This window comes from Dipodomys spectabilis, unplaced genomic scaffold (assembly GCF_019054845.1).
Source record: "Dipodomys spectabilis isolate Male_0828 unplaced genomic scaffold, ASM1905484v1 ptg000108l, whole genome shotgun sequence".
In the NCBI taxonomy this organism is placed as follows: Eukaryota; Metazoa; Chordata; class Mammalia; order Rodentia; family Heteromyidae; genus Dipodomys; species Dipodomys spectabilis.
In genome coordinates this window covers 17,939,918-17,961,377 of record NW_024870785.1, presented here as the reverse complement: position 1 = coordinate 17,961,377, position 21,460 = coordinate 17,939,918, and the positions used below count along the sequence as shown (strand labels likewise).

General features: G+C 48.6%; 2 protein-coding genes across 7 annotated transcripts in view; one reads left to right on the top strand and one right to left on the bottom strand.

The window, feature by feature from the left end:
* The window catches only part of Herc1 (HECT and RLD domain containing E3 ubiquitin protein ligase family member 1), a 151,194-nt gene extending 135,403 nt beyond the window's left edge, over positions 1 to 15,791 (top strand). For all 6 annotated transcript variants that reach the window (XM_042688000.1, XM_042688003.1, XM_042688002.1 and 3 more), the window contains exons 66-77: positions 165 to 287; positions 1,810 to 1,912; positions 3,622 to 3,791; positions 4,331 to 4,469; positions 5,577 to 5,746; positions 6,476 to 6,645; positions 6,910 to 7,075; positions 7,937 to 8,013; positions 8,665 to 8,917; positions 10,105 to 10,257; positions 11,853 to 12,158; positions 15,143 to 15,791. In XM_042688000.1, the coding sequence (XP_042543934.1) occupies positions 165 to 287; positions 1,810 to 1,912; positions 3,622 to 3,791; positions 4,331 to 4,469; positions 5,577 to 5,746; positions 6,476 to 6,645; positions 6,910 to 7,075; positions 7,937 to 8,013; positions 8,665 to 8,917; positions 10,105 to 10,257; positions 11,853 to 12,158; positions 15,143 to 15,328 (2,016 nt within the window). In that variant the 3' untranslated portion in view covers positions 15,329 to 15,791. The remainder of the gene's footprint in view (positions 1 to 164; positions 288 to 1,809; positions 1,913 to 3,621; positions 3,792 to 4,330; positions 4,470 to 5,576; positions 5,747 to 6,475; positions 6,646 to 6,909; positions 7,076 to 7,936; positions 8,014 to 8,664; positions 8,918 to 10,104; positions 10,258 to 11,852; positions 12,159 to 15,142) is intronic.
* Positions 15,792 to 18,722: 2,931 nt separating this feature from the next.
* Fbxl22 (F-box and leucine rich repeat protein 22) lies at positions 18,723 to 21,460 on the bottom strand. The gene is made up of 2 exons (XM_042687842.1): positions 21,094 to 21,460; positions 18,723 to 19,074 (listed from the first exon to the last, which is right to left on the bottom strand). The coding sequence occupies exons 1-2, from the start codon at positions 21,426 to 21,428 to the stop codon at positions 18,735 to 18,737; spliced, it is 675 nt and encodes a 224-aa protein (XP_042543776.1). The 5' UTR covers positions 21,429 to 21,460; the 3' UTR covers positions 18,723 to 18,734.

Here is a 21,460-nt window from a genome sequence, read left to right as displayed (position 1 = left end):
TAAGGGTCATTTTTAGTTGAGCCATTTTGGTTAACATTTGTAGTAGGTGGTGAAGCTTGAGATACTAAAGCCAAGTTTTTCAATGAAGTAGAGTAAAGGAGTCCCAGAAAGTGTTATGTACTTTAGATCTTGATTCATCTTACTGAATACTCTGATTCCTGCAGGTGGCCTGTGGGTTAAACCACACTTTGGCAGTATCTGCAGATGGTTCCATGGTATGGGCTTTCGGAGATGGAGATTACGGCAAACTAGGCTTAGGAAATTCCACAGCCAAATCTTCACCTCAGGTCAGTTCCTACCTTTAATTTTGGCTTTTATACAACAAAAAATAGTTTTTACCTATGTTTGTGTCTCTTCTTAGTTGGAAATAATTTACCACTAATACTTTTGGTGATTTATAATGAAGTTTGAAAGCTTCTGCTTACTCTTGAATGTCCAGCATTCTAGATGTTTATTGTATGTGTTTGTGTGTGTGTGCATGGTGTATATGTGTGTGTGCGCACATGTGCACCAATCCTAGGGCTTGAACTCAGGGCCTGGGCACTGTCTCTGAGCTTTTTTTACTCAAGGGTAGCACTTTACCACTTGAGCCACAGCTCCACTTCTGGCTTTTTTGGTGGTTAGTTGGAGGAAAATAATAGTCTCATGGACTTTCCTGCTCAGATTTTTAACTATGATCCTCAGATCTCCGCCTCCTGAGTAACTAGGATTATAAGCATGCACCACCTGTGCCCAGCATAGATTTTGGTTTTTTTTTAATAAACCATTAATATCTGTACTGAATGTAAAACTCCTATAAGGACAAGGCCTTTGTAGACAGCCAAATTCTGTACAAACATCTCATGTAGGGCAGCAATAGTTACAGCATGTCTCCAGGGTGTCTTTATGGAAGGAACCATGGACAATCTTTTATAACCCTCTGCTTGCAGATGCTATTTTACCATATTACCACTGAATTATGTATCTCCTTTTTCAAAACAATATTAAAAATTTAAAGCAAAAACAAATTAGAAGCTATTAATTCACAGAAGACTTTTTATCCCATTCTCCTTTTGTGGGTTTCCTTGACATTTAATAAGCAACCTGATTTACAAATATTCAAATTGTATTCCACTTCAGATTCATCATCATATTTAGTCTGTAACATCTTTCTTTTAGAATATACTAATCATACAAAATAATAGGTTGCATTATATAGTCTGACATCTTGATAGCAGTATGTATTCACCTAGGATACAGAGAAAGGTAGGAAAGCAGCATCCCTGGCTTTACATAGTCTTACACTGTTCTTTAAAAGATTGTAGACATGCCAAGCACCAGTGGCTCACTCCTGTACTAGCTGTTCAGGAGGCTGAGATGTTAGGATCGTGGTTTGAAGCCAGTCAGAGCAGGAAAGTCCATGAGACTCTTATCTCCAAGTAACAACCATAAAACCCAGAAATGGAGCTGTGGCTGAAGTGGTAGAGTGCTAGTCTTGAGAAAAAAAGCTTGAAGGCAGCACCTAGGCCCTGAATACAGCCACAGGACCAGCACACAAAATGAAAAAGATTGCACATACACTTTGTTTTGTTGGCCCAGAGGAATCACTCCGTGTCATGGGTTCCTGGGAATGTTAGCCAGACTGCCCTGCCATGCACACTGCCTCCCCTGAACTCAAGTAGTTTCACAGAAGCGTAGGAGAATAAAACACCTAGGAGTGTGACTTTGAGTGGAATAGGTAAGTGGAGATAGTATTTGAGCTTGTACGTGCCAGTCAGCAAACTCAAATATTACTGTTTTCTTCTTCAAATGCACACTTTTACATTGCAGAAGGTTGATGTCCTTTGTGGAATTGGAATAAAGAAGGTTGCCTGTGGAACTCAGTTTTCCGTTGCTTTGACCAAGGACGGCCATGTGTACACCTTTGGTCAAGGTAGGGTGTTTCCCAGATTATATTGCTTTTCTGTGTATTATAGACACATTTGTCTTCCGATTGTATAGAAAGTTCTGAACCTGGTTATTTTTTCCCTGGGTAATGAGTAGCTATTATGATATTCATTTACTTAATACTTTCCACTCCTATTTCATGAACTTTGTTTTAAGGACAAACTCCCCTCCCAGCAAAGCTTCTCGTGTCACAGAGTTATTCTTGCTAGAAGAATCCCCGCAAGACCTTCCCCTCCTCCTTTCTTTCTTTGCCAAGCTGTAGTGACTGAATTGGGAGAGAGGCAGGTGTGAGGAAGAAGCAAATCATAAGTGAAGTTTGTAGTTTGGGAAGAATCTTGACAACACTGATTGAGGAATGACCTGGCTTATGGGGAGATGGGAAAGATCTTAACCATTGTGTTAGTTTTTCATTGCTAACATAAACAACTCAACAAGGGAAAGGATTATTTTGGCTCAGAGTTTTTGAGGTTAACAGTCTGAGCCATGGTGAAATAGCATTAATCATGAAATAGCATTGATCATGGGGGAAGGGTGTAGTGTAACAAAGCTGCTCAACTTGTGATAGGCAGGAGGCAGAGAGCAGTGGGAAAGGGCCAGAATACCATATATCCCTCAGAAATATTCCCAATGTCCTACTTAATGCAGCCATTCTTCTAGCTCCGCCTCCTAGTAGTCTATTTGCCTATGAACTGATCAGTAGATTTATCTGTCAATTAGGTAAGTTAGTATTCTCAAGACCCAATCATATCTATAAAGTACCACTAGCTGGGGGCCAGGCCTTCAACACTTGAGCTTTTGGAACCATTTTATATCCAATTATACCAGTCATGTTGAATGGGACCTTCTGTCCCAGGAAATACCTAGCAAGCTTTTGAGAATTTGGATCTGGAACTGCAGAGATTTGTTATAGAAATTGTTTGGAAACATAATGGTTAAGGAAAAGCTTTATTCATGATATCTAGGAGAAACTTAGAGAGAGAATACAGAATGAAAAAAATGTAGAACCCTGGAAAATATAAGCGAAGGCAGATGAGCACAGGAAAGTTGGCTCTGAAAGAAGTGTTGAAGAGAGGTAGTTGGTGTGCCAAGGGTAATGGGGAGTCTCTACGGGGAAGGAGGAGCTCAGGTCATATTATCAGAAGGGTAAATGGGGTTCCCATGGAGGGGAGCCTGAGAAGCAGCTGTTGCAGCAAGCAACATTTCATGGCTTTGGAAGGCAGCTTCAGTGCTGTCACGCAGGTGGAAGTGAGGTAGCAAGAGGTTGCCATGCCAAGTGGGTGTGAAGTGGGGACTTGTCACTTTCTACAGCTTCTGCAGAGCAGAGAGAGTTTAGGTGGAAATTTGAGAACACCACACGTTGAATGGAATCTTTTTTTTAAGAAATCAAGAAACTTGGAGGCCTTTTTGAACTATGTGCCAGTCCTTTCAAATACAAAGATATTAAGGAGTTTCAGGATTTTAAATAAACCACTGATTTTAGATGTAATTTTTTTATGTCCAAGAAGATCAACATTTTGTAAAGAAACAACTTCAAAGTTTTTATTTACTTAAAATCTGGTGTATCTCGCTAGAATAGTCGCTTTTGTTCCATTGGGCTCTGTATGCCATTGTTGTTCTACCTTAGAACAGTAAGTGACTGGTGAGAAGAGCTATTGGACTGTGCTGTCCATAACACTTCCTCTACTGTTTCCTCAGACCGCTTGATTGGCCTGCCTGAGGGGCGTGCCCGCAATCATAATCGACCACAGCAAATCCCTGTCCTGGCTGGCGTGGTCATCGAAGATGTGGCGGTTGGAGCTGAGCACACACTTGCTCTGGCATCCACTGGAGACGTATATGCCTGGGGGAGCAATTCAGAAGGGCAGGTAAATACCTTGCTTTGAGCTTTCTCATATTCTAGAAATCTGACTGTACTCCTTATTTAGGAAAGCAGTAAGCAAGGAAATTCTTTTTTTTTTTTTTAAGCTAGGAAACTCTTAACTACCTCTATGTTCCAGGCATCTTACTTTATTATGTACTCATGGATTTATGGACTTAAGGACTCATTGCTTGAGTCCAGTTATGCATCTTTCTTATTTAATTATAACCCAAGAAGTCTTTAACCTTGGTTTATAAAATCAGTTTTAACAATAGTAAGGTGTCAGTGGCTCATGCCTATAACTTTTTATTTATTCTATTTTAACTGTCCAAGAACTTGTTCCCTTCCCAGAGAAGGAATCCACAGAGATATTCGGCTAAATTTAATCTTTCAAGATTTAGAATGGCCTTGTTGCCCTTAACTTTTCAAAACAGTCTGAGCTATAAGGACCATTATAGTGTTTGGTCCAGATGTGAACACATTTCATCATCTGTTTTCTTCTCTTCCTCTGGCTAATTGAATCTGAGTATTTGTTCCTTATCTTAGCTTGGCCTAGGCCACACCAACCACGTTCGAGAACCGACCCTGGTAACCGTTCTGCAAGGGAAAAACATTCGGCAGATCTCAGCTGGGCGCTGCCACAGTGCCGCGTGGACAGCACCACCTGTTCCACCAAGAGCACCAGGTGAGGGACAGAAGGTCCGTGCTCCTGCCCTTCGAGCGATGCCCAGCTGTAGTCAAGGCTGCATCTAGCTCAGCCTAAAACCACCCGCCCTCCCACACACCCCGAGCCTCCTCTGCACCACTTCAGGAACTTCTTTATGTAGCAGTAGTCTCTCTCTGCAGCTCCTGAAGAAGACAGAGTATCACTTTTCCTTTCTTGAGCAAGGAACAAATCTATCGTTTCAGAGCAACTACTTAAGTCTTTATATATATATATATATATTTGCAAGGAAGTGGCAAAGGCTCTCTGTTAGAATGAAGGCCAAATGAATTGTTAAATTCCTTATACCAGTTAACCACTTACAAAGTGATGTCTCTTTACTGGCTCATCAGCAAATCCAGTTGCTGCCATTTAACCCCAATGTGTATGTAACAGGACTAGTGAGCTGTTTCTAGAATTTGGTATTTGCTTTATTTTTTTTATGGAATTCTTATAGTTACATTTAAAAAAAGACCTTCCTTCTTCCTTCCTCTCTCCCAGCCTCCTTGCCTTCTTCCTTTTCTCTTTGAACTATGTAAATCTCACTGTTAAAGGAAAACACAATTAAGTGAAAAAAGATGGTTTCCATCATGATATGTTTTTTTAAGTTTTAAAAACCAACACCCCAAATACATTGAAAAAAAAAGATGAAATTTGGATAGAGGATTAGATATGTGTGAAAAAGCAAATACAGCAATATATCAAGTACAGAATTTAGCTGGTGGGAACAAGTGTCTGTTATACCATCATTTTAGTGTTAGAAGTTTTCAAAATACTGGAAAAGCTAGATGCCAGCGGCTCATGCTTGTAATCCCAGCTATTCAGGAGGCTGAGATCTGAGGATCTCAAATCAAAGCCAGCCCAGGCAGGAAAGTCCATGAGACTCCTATCGCTAATAAAATATGCAGAAAATACTGAAAGTAGAGCTGTGGCCCAGTATCTGGCACTAGCCTTAAAAAAAAAGAAGCTCAGGGACAGCACCCAGGCCCTGAGTTCAAGCCCCAAAACCAACACACACAGAAAAAAAAAAAACAACTAGAAATGAAAGCAGTACCTTTCCTTTACACGTGCATGTTTGCTTTTGGGCAGGTGTGTCGGTGCCCCTGCAGCTGGGCCTTCCTGACACTGTGCCTCCCCAGTATGGGGCACTGAGGGAGGTGAGTGTTCACGCTGTGCGGGCCAGGCTCCGGCTGCTCTACCACTTCTCTGACCTCATGTACTCATCCTGGAGGCTGCTGAATCTCAGTCCCAACAATCAGGTAACATCCCGAGTGGCGCGCAGTCTGTGTGGATGTGTGCTCATGGTCTCAAGGCCTCTCTCTTGACCTTTGGAAAATTCTCTCCTGGCCAGTACTTTTTTACTCTTTGAACTGAGAGAAGCAGCAAAGCCAGCAGCGGTAATCCCAGCATTGCTGGCTTAGAGACAGACTGGATATTGATGCTCATGCTGCTCGACAGAAAATGCTCTTTCTTCTGTTTTATCTAAAACTTGAGGAAATATAAATGGCTGACATATTAGGTATTTTCTGTGAAGTCAAATATGTGCTACTAAGATCTAATAGCTGGAGTGTGGCTTAGTGGTATAGAGTGCTTGCCTAGAATGTGTGACACCCTCAGTTGGGTGCCCTGCACACCCACGCACGTGCGTGTGCACACACACCATACACACAGTGTTATGAGGACCATACATAGTGCTTTATGTTATGTCTGTTATGAAAATCTGAGACAGTCCATGTAAATCTATCTGCCTCTGTCTGGGAGAATTGAGGATGACTTCGTATGTGCCTACATGTATGCACTTTCCTGTATTTTTGAACTTTTTATAAATCATAATCATACATTTATCAGAAAATATTTCTTTAAAATTACTAGTAATTACTAATACCCAAGAATATGTGCTCCTAAAGTATATTTCAGAAAGAATTTCTGTTCTCAAGTGAGAACGGTGCTGTCTTCTAAGCCTTGTACTATTACCATTTCTGTTACAGAATAGCACATCTCATTATAATGCTGGAACTTGGGGCATCGTACAGGGACAGCTGCGGTCTTTGTTAGCTCCAAGAGTCTACACCCTCCCGATGGTGCGCTCCATAGGAAAAACCATGGTTCAAGGAAAAAATTACGGACCTCAAATTACTGTAAAGAGAATCTCAACCAGGTTGGCATATGTCTGTGCTTCACTAACTAGCTGGAATTATTTTCAGATGAATGTTACTACTAACCCATCACTGTGAGCTTCAGCTTCCTGCATCTAAAGGATAGTTATAGTACATAGTACCTAAGTTAATAAGTACTGACTCCTGGGAGGGTTCGCATGGACCAGCACAGTATTTGGCTGTAATCAGCCATCCTATTCATTCACTGATGGAAGGGCATCTTTGTGACTGTATTTCATTTCCTTCTGTCTCTTTTTCTTTTAAAGAGGACGGAAGTGTAAGCCCATCTTTGTTCAGATAGCGAGACAAGTGGTTAAGCTGAATGCATCAGACCTCCGTCTGCCTTCCCGAGCCTGGAAGGTTAAGCTTGTGGGAGAAGGGGCTGATGATGCCGGAGGAGTGTTTGATGACACCATTACAGAGATGTGCCAGGTATGTCAAAGCAGGGTCCCTGTTGAGCTCTTACTTAGTGGTTTTGTTATCTGTTGCTAGCAATCCCTCGATCAGATGTGTATTTATAAATGTGGCAAGGATTATTTGTTAGCCTCATAAAATTAGGCTGTTAGTACTGTATAGGTGAATATAATGAGGGATTAGGAAATGCACTGTAAAGATACCTTCGCACACAAATATTGGTACTTTGCCATCTACTAGTGAGTCACTGCCATCTGTTAGGCTATATCTTGGCAAGAGAAGCTAGCAGTGACTCATAGGTATTCATCCAGTGGACAAATCCAGGGCCACCCATGGTTCTCATTTGTTCCAGTGAGCCTGCCAGGCTCCAGGGGAAGTAGAAAATAAGCATTAAGGCTTCAGACTAGTTCTGGGATTGGGGGGCGTGGCTCAAGTATTAAAGCACCTGTCTACCAAGTGCAAAGCCCTAAATTCAAACCCCAGTTCTACAACATACACAAAAGTTTAGGCCAGTTCTAATTTTAAAAGTCTCACTGGCAGCTTCATTTCCAGATCAGCTTTGTCCCTTCCAACTTTGCCTTGTGTCAGGATTTTTCTGAATGCCCCTGTGACTGGAGGGGTCTGTCATTTATCCAGTCAGCTTGAAATTTTCCACACCCCACTGGCAGATATCACAAGTCCTTGCTGGACAGGCCTTGCCATCCTGACTCGTCATACTGCAAGAGATTTCCACACGGAGGGTTTTTCTAATTGAAACTACAAAAACTAAGTACAATATTTAGTGACACTAAATACTATCTTTTTGGTGTAGTCTTTAACTGATTTGTCTTCTTGATCTATTTGTCATTTCTCTACAAGATATCTTACATTTTTCTACAGGAACTTGAAACCGGCATAGTTGACCTTCTTATTCCCTCTCCTAATGCTACTGCAGAAGTGGGTTACAACAGGGACAGGTAAGACAGTCAGCATGGGTTTATTGAATGTCTAATATGTAATAATTCATATGTATTGAGTGCTGTGCCAGGCCCTGTGCTGAATGCTTCACCTACATTATCACATTGAAGGAACGTGAAAAACACTGACAGTTCTCCCTGCACAGGTGTGGACATGGACACTTCCGTCATGACTCAGGATTTATTATGGGACCAGTTCAGTGCTAACACAGAGGAGGAGACTGAAAACTCAGACTTGATTATACAACCTGACTTATTTTCTGCTTGTGAAGGCTCATACAGTCATCCCTTAGTGAATTTTCTGTACCATAATTCATTTTAAAAGCCTAATATTATACTATCAGGTTACAGAGCTGTTTGTATAATCTTTTATTATCCCTTATGTCTACAAAATCCCGCTTTGTAGCCTTATATTAATAAACAGGATCTAGGACATTCTGGAGCAGATAACCTAAGGATTAATACACCATTACCTGCCAATTTGTACTTCCTTCTAAAACAATACAAAATATAATTGGGTATGATGGCAACCACCTGTATAGAATCCCAGCACTTAGGAGGCAGAGGCAGAAAGCTTATGAATTTGAGACCAGCCTGGGCTACATAGTAGTTTGTAGTTAGTAGTAATAATAATTGTCATTGCTTTTGCAGGTTTCTTTTTAACCCCTCTGCCTGTCTCGATGAACACTTAATGCAGTTTAAGTTCTTGGGAATTTTAATGGGGGTTGCCATTCGCACAAAGAAGCCTCTGGACCTCCACCTGGCCCCTCTGGTGTGGAAGCAGCTGTGCTGCGTCCCACTCACCCTGGAGGACCTGGAGGAGGTGGATCTGCTCTATGTGCAGACCCTCAACAGCATTCTTCACATTGAAGACAGTGGCATTACTGAGGAGAGTTTCCATGAGGTAAGCCCTGGCTAGTCCAGTAACTTCCTGTGTACACAGACTAGAGGTTTTCTGTTTGAGACCAGATACTATCTTCTTGCTAACAGGCCGACCCTGCCACGTTCATGCCATTGCTACCCTTAGGAGCCAAACCCCAATGGGCTAAGTGGCTGCTAATTGGTAGAGTTGGCTCCAATCCCTGGCTACTGCTCCTCCCACTTCGATCTGGTTTTGCCCGTTAGAATGGAGAACCAGTGGGAAACTGGAGTGACAATTGCTCGCAAGACCTGGTTTTGAAGACAGAGAAATTTGGCCTCATTCTAAACTTTAACCAGATGAGTTGGCACATTTCTGCTAGTCAAGCAGCCTGATCAGTCATACCTATCTTCTTTGCTTTGTTTTATCCTTAAAAATCTTGATTTGGGCCGGGCGCCGGTGGCTCACGCCTGTAATCCTAGCTACTCAGGAGGCTGAGATATGAGAATCGCGGTTCAAAGCCAGCCCGGGCAGGAGAGACCGTGAGACTCCTATTTCCAATAAACCACTAGAAAACCGGAAGTGGCGCTGTAGCTCAAGTGGTAGAGCGCTCGCCTTGAGCTGAAGTGCTGAGGGACAGCGCCCAGGCCTAGAGTTCAAGCCCCATGACCGACAAAAAAAAAAATCTTGATTTGGCCAGGCACCATTGGCTCATGCCTGTAATCTTGGCTACTCAGGAGATATAAGGATTGTGGGTTCAAAACCAAGCAGAAAAGTCCATGAGACTTTTTTTTTTTTTGGGGGGGGGGTGGGTCTGGTCATGGGGCCTGAACTCTGGGCCTGGGTGCTGTCCCTCAGCTCTTCAGCTCAAGGCTAGCGCTCTACCACTTGAGCCACAGCGCCACTTCCGGCTTTTTTCTTTTTGCTTATGTGGTGCTAAGGAATCGAGCAAGCGCTCTACCACTGAGCCACCTTCCCAGCCCCTCCACGAGACTCTTTAACATCCAGTTAACACCAAAAGCCAGAAGCAGAGGTGTGGCTCTAATGGTAGAGCACGAGCCTTAAGCAAAAAAGCTCAGAGACAGCACCCAGTCTCTCTCTGAGTTCAAGCCCCAGGACCAGCACAAAGAAAGGTTTTATTTGTTCCTTTGGGGCTGTATATATGTTGTGACATGCCTTTTATTATTGTCCCTTCTACCATATAATAATTTTTTTATTATTTTTCTCCTTAGATGATTCCTCTTGACTCTTTCGTTGGCCAGAGTGCTGATGGCAAAATGGTTCCCATAATCCCTGGTGGAAATAGTATCCCACTCACATTTTCCAATAGGAAGGAGTACGTAGAAAGGGCCATTGAATATCGGCTTCATGAGATGGACCGGCAGGTAAGAAAAACATTACCAGAAGTGCCTGTGAATGGTTAGGTTTGTCTCCAAACAAGAGCTGACTGGCTACTACAGATTTGGGTATCTATTTCTATGTTCATTCATTTGTAATTAAGTGTTAAACCTTATTCAGAGACTTCTCCGGCCATATATTTGGGTCACGTATCTCCTGATTCAAGGCCTGAAAGCAGCTCTGAATTGATTTGGGGTTATATAGAAGCCACGCTCTCATTCAGACATTCAGCCCTTGTCTTTCAGTCCACCTCAGTTCTATGGTCTGTATTCCCCCACTCCAGCTGGGTCGTCCTCCTCCTGCTACAGCTAGGAGTGTGCCTCCTGCTCAGACCTGCTGCCCCTCCGTCCCTAACTAGTGGACCTCTTCCCTTATTTCCATATTCCTCAAGACCTATCACATGCTTCTTTGTGATGGTCTAAGAACTAGGCCCAGCATTTGGTTCTTGTTTTCTTCAGTTAGCTTGTAAGATCTTGAATGAAAAAAAAAAAATGTGTTTTCATTGAGCTGTCCTTGTTCTGTGCTGACATACAAAAAAGCACTTAATAAATGATGGAAGTATGAACGAGTCGCCATGGAAATATTCTGCCCTGGGCTGGGAATGTGGCTTTGTGTAGCGTGCTTGCCTAGCATGCATGAAGCCACATAAACAGAAAAAAAACAAATGGCACTGTGGCTCAAGTTGTAGAGTGCTAGCCTTGAGCAAAAGAAGCTGAGAGACGGGGCCCAGGCCCTGAGTGCTGAGCTCAAGTCCCAGGACTGGGGAAAAAAAAAAAAAACTGCCCAAAGGTTGTCTTTTTGATAATATATTTAACAGCTATTTCAATAATGTGTTTTTAGAATATGTTGGGTTTCTCTTGAGAGCTGGACCCAGGCTCTGAGGCTTTAGAAATTCAGTGAATTAAGGTGTATCCCTTTCACATCATTCACTCCTGATTCCTCTTTGACTTTGGGCCAAGTCTAGTCAGAAAATGATTTCCCTTAGTTTAGTGAAGGTGAGTTCTTGTCAGTGATGCTGTTCACGCAGTCAAGGCCCAGGGTTTGTCTCCAGTTACTGGGGAAAATTAAAATGAATATGGGATGTGATTCCAAGCCTTCTCATTGAATTCCTGGCCTTATTTCTCATTTGTGCTTTGTGTGTGCTTATCAGTCGTGTATCAGGGAGGGGAAGTGTTCACAGTGAACACAGTTTTTATAAGAAGGACGTAACTGTTTTCAAAAGAAAAGTATAAATTAAAGAGTAGACAGTTACAGGGATCCTCGGGCTTTTTCCATGGTGATAGCTGAAGCTCCTACACATGGCATGCTTGGCAGCACAGGGCCATGGGTGACGGGGAATGTGCTGGATTGGGTGGACTCTGGGCAAAGTCTTGAGGACTGAGATTTTGATGGGCAATAAGACAGGCTCCTAAATCTGATCTGGGAGCCAGGAGTTTGAGAGTCCCGGAGCAGGGTGAAATTTGTCCATAGGCCTTTGGCCTAGGAGTACAGTGGGAGGGGAGGAGGAACCTCCCGCCCGACGGGGGCACAAGCAGTGCCTCCTTACACTCATGTTAAAGTGGACACCTTCTTCCGGGAGCAGGTGGCTGCAGTCCGAGAAGGGATGTCCTGGATTGTCCCCGTGCCGCTGCTGTCCCTCCTCACAGCGAAGCAGCTCGAGCAGATGGTGTGTGGGATGCCTGAGATCTCCGTGGAGGTCCTGAAGAAGGTGGTGCGGTACCGAGAGGTGGATGAGCAGCACCAGCTGGTGCAGTGGTTCTGGCATACGCTGGAGGAGTTCTCCAATGAGGAGCGCGTGCTCTTCATGCGGTTTGTGTCTGGACGCTCTCGGCTGCCAGCCAACACTGCGGACATCTCTCAGAGGTTCCAAATCATGAAGGTCGATAGGGTAAGTGGGCAGTTTGTCTTTCCTTGGCAACCTCTGCTCTCATTTCTTCCCTGTTGCTGCCATGCTAGAAAAACCAAACCATGATTCCCAGGAAGCCTGCCAGTTCAGGCTTCTATCCTTGGAGTGTCCAGATCTAAGAATCTAGACGCAAGTAGTAACACTTGCTCAGAACATCCCTCAGCTTTAGTGGGAAAGTCCTACGTGGGCACAAAAACCTGCTTAAAATAGGGGAAGGTAGGGCTGGGAATGTGGCTTAGTGCTAGAGTGCTCACTTAGCATGCATGAAGCCCTGGGTTCGATTCATCAGTACCACATGAACAGGAAAAGCCAGAAATAGCGCTATGGCTCCAGTGGTAGAGTGCTAGCCTTGAGCAAAAAGAAGCTCAGAGACAGTACCCAGCCCCTGAGCTCAAACGCCAGGACTGGCCAAAAGATTTAAAAAAAATAGGGGAAGGGGATGTAAAAAAGTAATACCATGGGGCGAATTTGATGTAAGTACATTTATGCATATATGTAATTGTCATAAGGAAACCCCTTTTTACAATTTACTTGATTTTTTTGGGTGGGGGAGGTCGGTTGTGGGGCTTGAACTCTGGGCCTGGGCACTTTCCCTGAGCTCTTCAGCTCAAGGCGAGTGCTCTACCACTTGAGCCACAGTGCCACTTCCGGTTTTCTGGTGGTTAATTGGAGATAAGATTCTCACAGACTTTCCTGCCCCAGCTGGCTTTAAACCGTGATCCTCAGATCTCAGCCTCCTGCGTAGCTAGGATTACAGGTGTGAGCCACTGGCACTCAGCTATTTGTTCTGATTTTTAAAAACTTACAAAGAAAAGGAAAAAAATCCTATGTGGATGCGAAAAGCATGCGGCTACCAACAGCCTGCCGTGCGCCTTCAGCTTCTCCCGCTCCGTCCAAGTGTGGCAAAGGGCCCCTCGTGCCGCCCTGCTGCTGTGTCTGCGCCTTTCCCTTGTGTAACGTGTATGCGGGGCCCTTGTTTGTTTATTTTCCCGAAGACCCTAAGCATCACCTGCTGTGTGTGCTCCCAGACGAACCTGAAGATGCCAGGAGCCACGCTGGGCCCCCCGCCCCTGTGTGTGCTGTGTGCTGAGAGGCAGGTGTTGTTGCTCTGCTTGATGGAAGGTCTCCGCTGCACAGCCTCTGCCCAGTTGCCATTTTGACAGGTGGCTAAAGAATAAAAGGGCTTGGAGTCTGAAGTGCGCACTGCTGTCAAGAGTCATTTTTCTCATGCACCCCTCCAACATGTCCTTGACCTCCTTTCATAGCTGCCGGGCCCTGCACTGACTCCCTGACAGACATCTGTGGCCTTGGCTGCCTCTGCCCCACCTCGTGTCACCTGACACTGTTCTGGCCTTTCTCCCCAGCAGATGGAGCCGTTTTTTAACATCTGTGCCTTTGAATGGGTTGCCCCCTCTGCTCTACCTCTGCCTGGCAGTCATTTACTTACCCGTTAAGCAGAGTACCAAGGCATCCCCTCCGAGGAGCCCAACTGGACTCTTCTATGCCCACTGCCCATGCCTGCAGATGGGCCAGCATGACCTTCTCTTAGCCTCCTGAACACATAGAGTGCCACGGAGCCCAGCACTGTGGCCCATCTCCACAGCACGCTTTCCAAACCCCCTGTGCCCTCAGTGGGCCCATGGTGTTTGGCTAGAATTTGGTAAGGATTTCAAGATCTCTTCTTCCAGTTTGAGCCTTGGCACTTCTGCTGTGTGAACAGGGCCTCCTCCCTCCCCTGGGCCACGGAGACAGCGCCTTTGCATAAATGTTCTGCATGACTCGCTCCAAACTATGGAGCGTGAATGTTTTGTTACTTCAGAGCGGAGTGTGGAGGAGGAAGCGGCTCCCTTCTGTTCAGCTTTTGAAATACTCTTTGCCTTCAATCTGGCTGCCAATGCCCCTGCTGCCTCAGCTGATCCACCACTAACCTCGGCCTCCTTGAGTTGTCAGTCACAGTAGAACGGCCACTGAGCTGTTTCCTTTGTGGCTGTTGGGTCATTTCTCCAGTGTCTACATCTCAGTAATCAGAGCCATCTGGTGGCTGGCCTTCCTTGCTGTTTGCTGAGCCGGAGCACCTAACTGACTCTGATATGGCTAGGCTACTAGGCCCCCACTGCTACCATTGTGAAGTGCAGTCTCCCCTGAGCGTAGGGTGCTGAGGAGAGCTGGTTCCAAGAGGAAACTGAGTAAGAGAGGACAAGGGCTGGAGCTGCAGGCAGTGGTAGAGTGCTCGCCGAGCGCGCACAGTACCCTGGTTTTGCAGTCAGTGGGAGAGTGCTCGCTGAGTGCGCACAGCACCCTGGCTTTGCAGGCAGTGGGAGAGTGGCTTTGCAGTCAGTGGGAGAGTGCTCGCCTAGCGCGCACAGCACCCTGGCTTTGCAGGCAGTGGGAGAGTGCTCGCTGAGCGCGCACAGTACCCTGGCTTTGCCGGCAGTGGTAGAGTGCTCGCTGAGCGCACAGCACCCTGGCTTTGCAGGCAGTGGGAGAGTGCTCGCTGAGCGCACAGCACCCTGGCTTTGCAGGCAGTGGGAGAGTGCTCGCTGAGCGCGCACAGCACCCTGGCTTTGACACACAACTGGGGACGGGCGGAGAGGGGGAGGGGGAGGGCGCTTTTTTTTTTCTTTCTGTTCTTAGTGATGCTTGAATTCAGAGCTTCTGGTAGTTCAATTCATGTGCTGGGATGTGATTAGCTGCTGCTTCCTCACCTGGGCTGTGACTGGCAGCCGTGGCAGGTGAAGGGTGCAGACTGCAGCAGGGAAAGGGGAGGGAGTTCCCCGCAGCACATCTGCTTGTTCTCTGCCCGTAAGGGAACCCCTGCATCTGGCTTCCAGTCTGTGCCCTCTTGGTAGGCTGCAACAAACTCACTGTTCTCTTAGCTGCACGGATTCCGTCCGGAAGTCAGGAGGAGGTGCTTTCTGCCATTGGGTAGATGCCACAGTCACCAGTCTGGGTCTCTGTCTCCACAGCCTTATGACAGCCTGCCTACCTCACAGACCTGCTTCTTCCAGCTGCGGCTGCCCCCGTACTCCAGCCAGCTGGTCATGGCCGAGCGCCTGCGCTACGCCATCAACAACTGCCGCTCGATTGACATGGACAACTACATGCTCCTGAGAAATGTGGACAACGCCGAGGGCTCCGACACTGACTACTGACCCCCGCGGCGCTGCGCCCTCCCTTCTCAATAATGCTCACTTCCAATGTGACGTGATAAGACTTTACGGTAACTACATAGATGTTTTAAGACCTTAAAACCCACATTATAAACAGTGGCCACATTTAGTTACTCTAAATGTAACAAAGGAATTAGATGTTTTTATTTTTCTGTGATTGTACAAAAACAAAACACTGAAACCAAGTGCTCTCAGTCAGGTTCCCCCCCCCCCCATATTTTTGGTCACTTTTGATAAGTTTGCATGGAACCATTTTGGTGCATTTTTAGTTGGGAATGATACATTTTTGTAAACTCACCCAGTGAACATGAAATTGTACATTGTGTATAATTGTTCATTAGAAAGGACAGTTTTACATGAATATTCATATATTTATTTTGTTTTAATTTGAGTTGCCTGTGCAGGGTTCCTTATGCAGAGAAATAAAGCAGATTCAGGAATCAGACTGGGGGCTGCTCTTGTTGCTTCCAGGGGAGCTTTGGTCTGGAGGACTTGGCCACAAGGAGGGGAGCAGGAGGAGTAAGCCTCGCTAGCAGGCCAGCCTCACTTTCTCAGTTTGATGGCTCCTCTACCCATTCGGAAACCCTCCTTCACGCTGACGGTGGGTTTTGCCTGGAAATGACACTGCTCCAGGACTGTGTGGTGAGAGGAGCCCTCTTTTCACGGCCATCATCCTGGCTTTCTCCCCTCACTCCTAGGCCTGGGTCTGAACCCCTGATCTAGCACACTGGTAAGGAACAGAACAACTCCACGAGCCCAGGGGTGTCGTGCTGACCCTGCCAGGGGGCAGTAGCAAGCCAGGGCTCTGAAGAACAAGGCAACTTACAACACATCCCCTCTGCCAGGAAGCAGCCGAGTGGGAGGGTACAGGAAAGATAGTTGGCCACCTGTAGGCACTCGGTATACACTGTTGACGAGTTCACAAAGAGGTGAACTGCTGAGACCAGCGTGGGCTTTTATACCTTTGCATGACAGGTGGTGGGGATCTGAGCAGTATCTGGGAAGAAGGGGTCACACTTGGTGCTTGAACCCAGCCCCAGAGGCCCTTAGTGGTGAGCTTGTCCATCAGGGGCATGTGTTCTGGGGAGAAGGGCCATCTTGAGAGCATTTGTGAGGCTGTAGTTGTGGGTAAACAAGAAGAACCAGGCCTGGGGCAGTTTTTCTCCCTCACCCTCATTTTATCTGAGTTGCTTCTAGTGGACTCATGGACAAAGTCATGGCGGACAGGGTGCTTGCCTGGGTGCTAGCCAGAGTGTCTTACAGGCAGACACTTTCCACAAAAAAGTAGGTGTCAGTTTTTAGAGTTAAGTAAAAGAAATAGATGGTTTTGCCAGCCAAGTGAATGTGGCGAATGGATCTTAGAACATGTAGTTAGTGTGTGTGTGTGTGTCTGTGTGTGTTTGTGTGTCTGTGTCTGTACATAAAACTGTGACATCTTTGTTTTATTGAAAAATGGTTTCAACTAGAATTGTGTCACAGATGGAAACCACAGCTTCTGGGTAACAAATGAGTTTGGATAAAGATGAGCCCTTAGTTCTGAGGACTCTCTGTTGGTTAGTTGGAGATAAGAGTCTCTCAAATTTGTCTCCTCAGGCTGGCTTTGAACCTCAGTCCTTAGATCTCAGCTTCCTAAGTAGCTGGGATTACAGATGTGGTGCCCAGATTTTGTTGGCTCTTCACTTAGTACTTGTGGCTGAACATGGTGACTCACACCTGTAATCCCAGCTACTCAGAAGGTGGGGGCAGGAAGATCAAAAGTTCAAAACAGTCCAGCCGGTGAGACAGTCTGTCCCAATAAAATCAAGGACTTGGAGCATGGCTCAAATGGTAGAGCATTTGCCTAGCATGCTCCAGACCCTGGGTTCAATCTCTGTTACTAACAAAAAAGAAAAAAGCCACTAGTTCTTACAGTTCCTTTTATTCCGATCTTAACACCAATTCTCAGACCATAACACATCACACATGGTATCTGCAGGTTACAAGAAAGCGTTAAAAATAAATGGTTGAGGCTGGGAATGTGGCTTAGTGGTAGAGTTCTTGCCTAGCATGCATGAAGCCCTGGGGTCGATTCCTCAGTACCATATACACAGAAAAAGCCAGAAGTGGCACTGTGGTTCAAGTGGTAGAGTGTTAGCCTTTAGCAAAAGGATCAGGGACAGTGCCCAGGCCCTGAGTTCAAGCCCCAGAACTGGCAAAAAAAAAAAAATAACCTTAAAAAAAAAAATAAATGGTTGATTTCGGGCTGGGAAGGTGGCTCAGTGGTAGAGTACTTGGCCTTCCATGCCTGACACCCTGGGTTTGATTCCTCAGCACCACATAAGCAGAAAAAGCGGGAAGTGGCGCTGTGGCTCAAGTGGTAGAGTGCTAGCCTTGAGCTGAAGAGCTGAGGGACAGCGGCCAGGCCCAGAGTTCAGGCCCCACCACCGACCAAAACCAAAACCAAAGGCTGATGTGGCCCAGGCCTTGGGAGTGGAGGATCATGAAGGGCAAAAGCCAGAGGAGATACAGGTGCAGAGTCACTGCAGGTGGTCTGGATAAGACACCAGTTACAGGGACAGGACCCGGCCACGCGTGCACCACAAGAACGCTTAAGGCAGAAATGAATGGTCCTTGGGAAGAAAAGGCAGCTGTGACTGCAGGAAATTGAGGCTGCCTGAGGGCGGGGGGGAGGGGGGGGGAACGGGACGCAAGGTATTTTATTGGAGAAGCCTGATAATACTTAGCCCTGGGGGTTAAGAGGATCCCCCCCCGCCCCGCCCGTGTAAGACTCACATCTGTGGCCAGTTTGTCCTTGGAGACGGCCTGCACCTGGCGGGGGGTTGCTTTCCCCCTGCATTGTCCACAAGGGAGACGCTCCCGGCTCCCAGCGCGCAGCAGGTTTGCCGGGTGCGGCGATTGCCCCTGCCAGGCCCGGGCTCCCAGCGCGCAGCAGGTTTGCCGGGTGCGGCGATTGCCCCTGCCAGGCCCGGGCTCCCAGCGCGCAGCAGGTTTGCCGGGGTGCGGCGATTGCCCCTGCCAGGCCCGGGCTCCCAGCGCGCAGCAGGTTTGCCGGGGTGCGGCGATTGCCCCTGCCAGGCCCGGGCTCCCGCTCCCGCTCCGGCCTCCGGCGACGGTGACACTTCCTTTGTATACGCCGGGCCTCACGTGGGGGGCTCGCCACCCCTCCGCCCGGACCTTGGCACCCCGCGCGGGCCGGGGCGAGGCCCGGCCTCGATGGGTGATCGTGCGATGGGTGGAGACTGTCCAGCTCCACGCAGCTTTGGTCCACGCGGGCCGGATCTGGTGGCGTGGCTGGCGCGGCCCGCGCCGCCCCGGGGAAGGCGGAGCCGGCGGGGCGCAGGCCGGGACCCACCCCGGAGACGTCGGGCTCGCGGCCGGCTCCGGCGCGTTAACGCAGCCGCGGCTTGCGGAGGGCGGCGGGCGCGGGCGCGCGCGGGACCTGGTCCGGGATCATGGCCGCGCTGTGCTCGGCGCGCAGGGCCAGGCGCGGGCGGGCGGCGCGCAGGCGCCCCAGGCCGGCGGCGCTCACGTTGCGGCAGAAGTCCACGTGCAGCGTCTGCAGCGCGCGCCCGTGCGCGGCCACGGCCAGCAGCGTGCGATTGGTGACGCGCGCGCAGTTCTCTAAGCGCAGCGTGCGCAGGCGCGGGCAGCAGCGCAGCAGGCGCGCCAGGCAGTCATCGGTGACGTGGCCGCAGCCCGATAGGGTGAGAGACACCAGGTTGGGGCACCTGCGGGGAGAGCGCCGTGACCAGAGGGGCGCCCCTGCCGGCCGCGGGCCTGGCCCCGCTGGGGGGTGGGGGGCTCTTCCCTGGTGGCTCAGTGTCCCCGACATCCCCCCCAACCCCAGGAGGAAAGGGCAGTTGACCCCCACCGTCGTTCTCGCCTTCGGGGGTGGTGGGGGTGCTGTGGTCGCCATTCCAGGGGGGACCAATGCTGTGCCACTGGTTGTGCTGCCACCTTGGGTCACCGGGCACCTCAGAGTCTTAGCTTCAAGCTGCACCCCCCCCCCCAGTGACTCCAGCAGGAATGGGGGTGCCTAGAGCTCAGATTTCAGCCCCACCTGGTGGGGGCTGACCCCAGGTGACCACGGTCAGGGACACCCCGAATGCTAACCCAGCAAGGCCTCAAGGCCCCTCTGCCCCCCATCTCTCCAGCAAACAGACATGGCCCTCTGTGTCTGCGTGTGGGTGGGATAATGTCTGGTCTCGGGGTAGTGAGGATTAGGGGTTGTGGTTTGGGGTGCGAGGAGCGGCCTAGATATAAACATAACCCACTGTGGTGGAAACAGAACGGTCAGGCTGCCCCCAGCCTAGGGGGAGCCACATGTTGTCACAACCTTGACGCTACCTGGCCAGGTAGCCGGGCCAGTTTGTGCTGGGGGAAAGGGGGTGAGGATAAACGGGGGAGGGAGGCCCCAGCTCTTTGACCAGCCCCGTCCTTCCTCAGACTGTCCAGAAGGCTAGCCATTCCTGCAAAGTGCTACTGGCTAGTCCTTTTACCCCGAGTCCAAATGACCCATCCCGTTTCATAGAAATGGGCTCATAGAATTTCCACACAGTCCAGCAAGGGGCCCTGGTGTCACAGAAAGCTGTGACTCCAGCTCCACGCCCTGGTGTCTTGGACTGAAAACTTCAACCTGAGCTGGAGTGGCACAGTAGGACAGGAGCAGGGCTTTCCTGGCTGGTTCAGTGGCGTGTGGACAGCTTCAGAGCCACCCTCACATCACCCTCCAACCTGGTTTCTAGAAGATGGCCTGCATCTGCTGAAGGCAACGCCCAATTTACAAAACCAGAACCAATAGGAGGTGGTGCCGTGGCATGATCCCTCTCGTTCCTGTTGTGCTGCCAGGAAGCAGCTGAGCTTCATGAGGCAACCTGAACCTAGTTTTCCACCAACAGCAGCTGCCCCAGCAGTGGGCTGAAAGGATCAAGTGGGAAATATCTGAGGGACAGATTTACACTGAAAAGTTCATCACTGTTGGTATTGAAGTTAGTTCATTAGGCAACCTATATGTGTATGCAGGTCCTGAGGCTTGAACTCAAGGCCTGGGCACTGTCCTGAGCTTTTTTGTTGAAACCTATCACTCTACCAACTTGAGCCACAGCTCCATTTCAGGCTTTTGGGGGAGGGGTTAAAGGAGTCTCAGGAACTTTCCTGCCCAGGAGGGCTCTGAACTTTGATGCTCAGATCTCGGTTTCCTGAGAGGCTAGGATTCCAAGTGTGAGGCCGCAGCACCCGGCTTCATAGTTTTTGTTTTTATTTATTAGCAGTACTGAGGTTTGAACTCGGGGCCCCTCACTTGCTAGGCAGGACTCTACCGCACTGGCACCCCAAGAGACGGCGGGCAGATCACATCACTTTAGGGCATCAGTTTGCTCCTTTACAAAGGAGCTCCAAGCTCCCCTGGGGCCTGGTGGAGGGGGCCGGGTCCTGAGGAGCCCATTGCTGCTGCTCCTGTGTTCTGGCTTGGCACAGCTGACCAGAGACGCACAGAGCGTCCTCTGCACCATTTCTCATGCTGTGGGGGAGCCTGACCTTGAAAATCTAGACCTGGACACAGGCCGCACTTAACTATCTGCCAAAGAGGGCAGCTGCCTGCGGGGCCGGGCCAGCCAGCCCAGTTCCCCTGTCTCAGGAGAGTTAGTGGTGTTGCCCTCCACCTTCTGCCCTTGGGGCACCCCGATAGCATCTGGTCTTGTCATCTGTGCTCCCCTGTCCCCCAAGAACCCCGGGCCAGCAAGGCTTACCTGTCGCACACCTGGAGGAGGAAATCACTGACGAGGTTCTCATGCCGGCTGCAGATGCTCCTCTGGAGGGCGCTCTTGAGCCAGTCCTCAATGCTGCACACCTGCACGCGGCTGGAGTGCCAGCAGATAGACAGGCAGCGGAGCGCCGGGCCCAGCAAGAAGTTGTCCTTCTTGAGCTCGGTGAGGGAGTGGAAGTGCAGAAGAGGCCAGAGCGCGGGGTCCTCAAACACAGCGTGGAGCTGGGTGCAGGTCCTGGCAAGGCTCTTCCTGCTGTCCTTGTCCAGGAAGGAGAAGAGGTGCAGCAGGCACTCCCAGTTGAGCTGCGTTATGTGCATGGTGAGCGGTGGCCACGCGTGAGTGTGCCCGG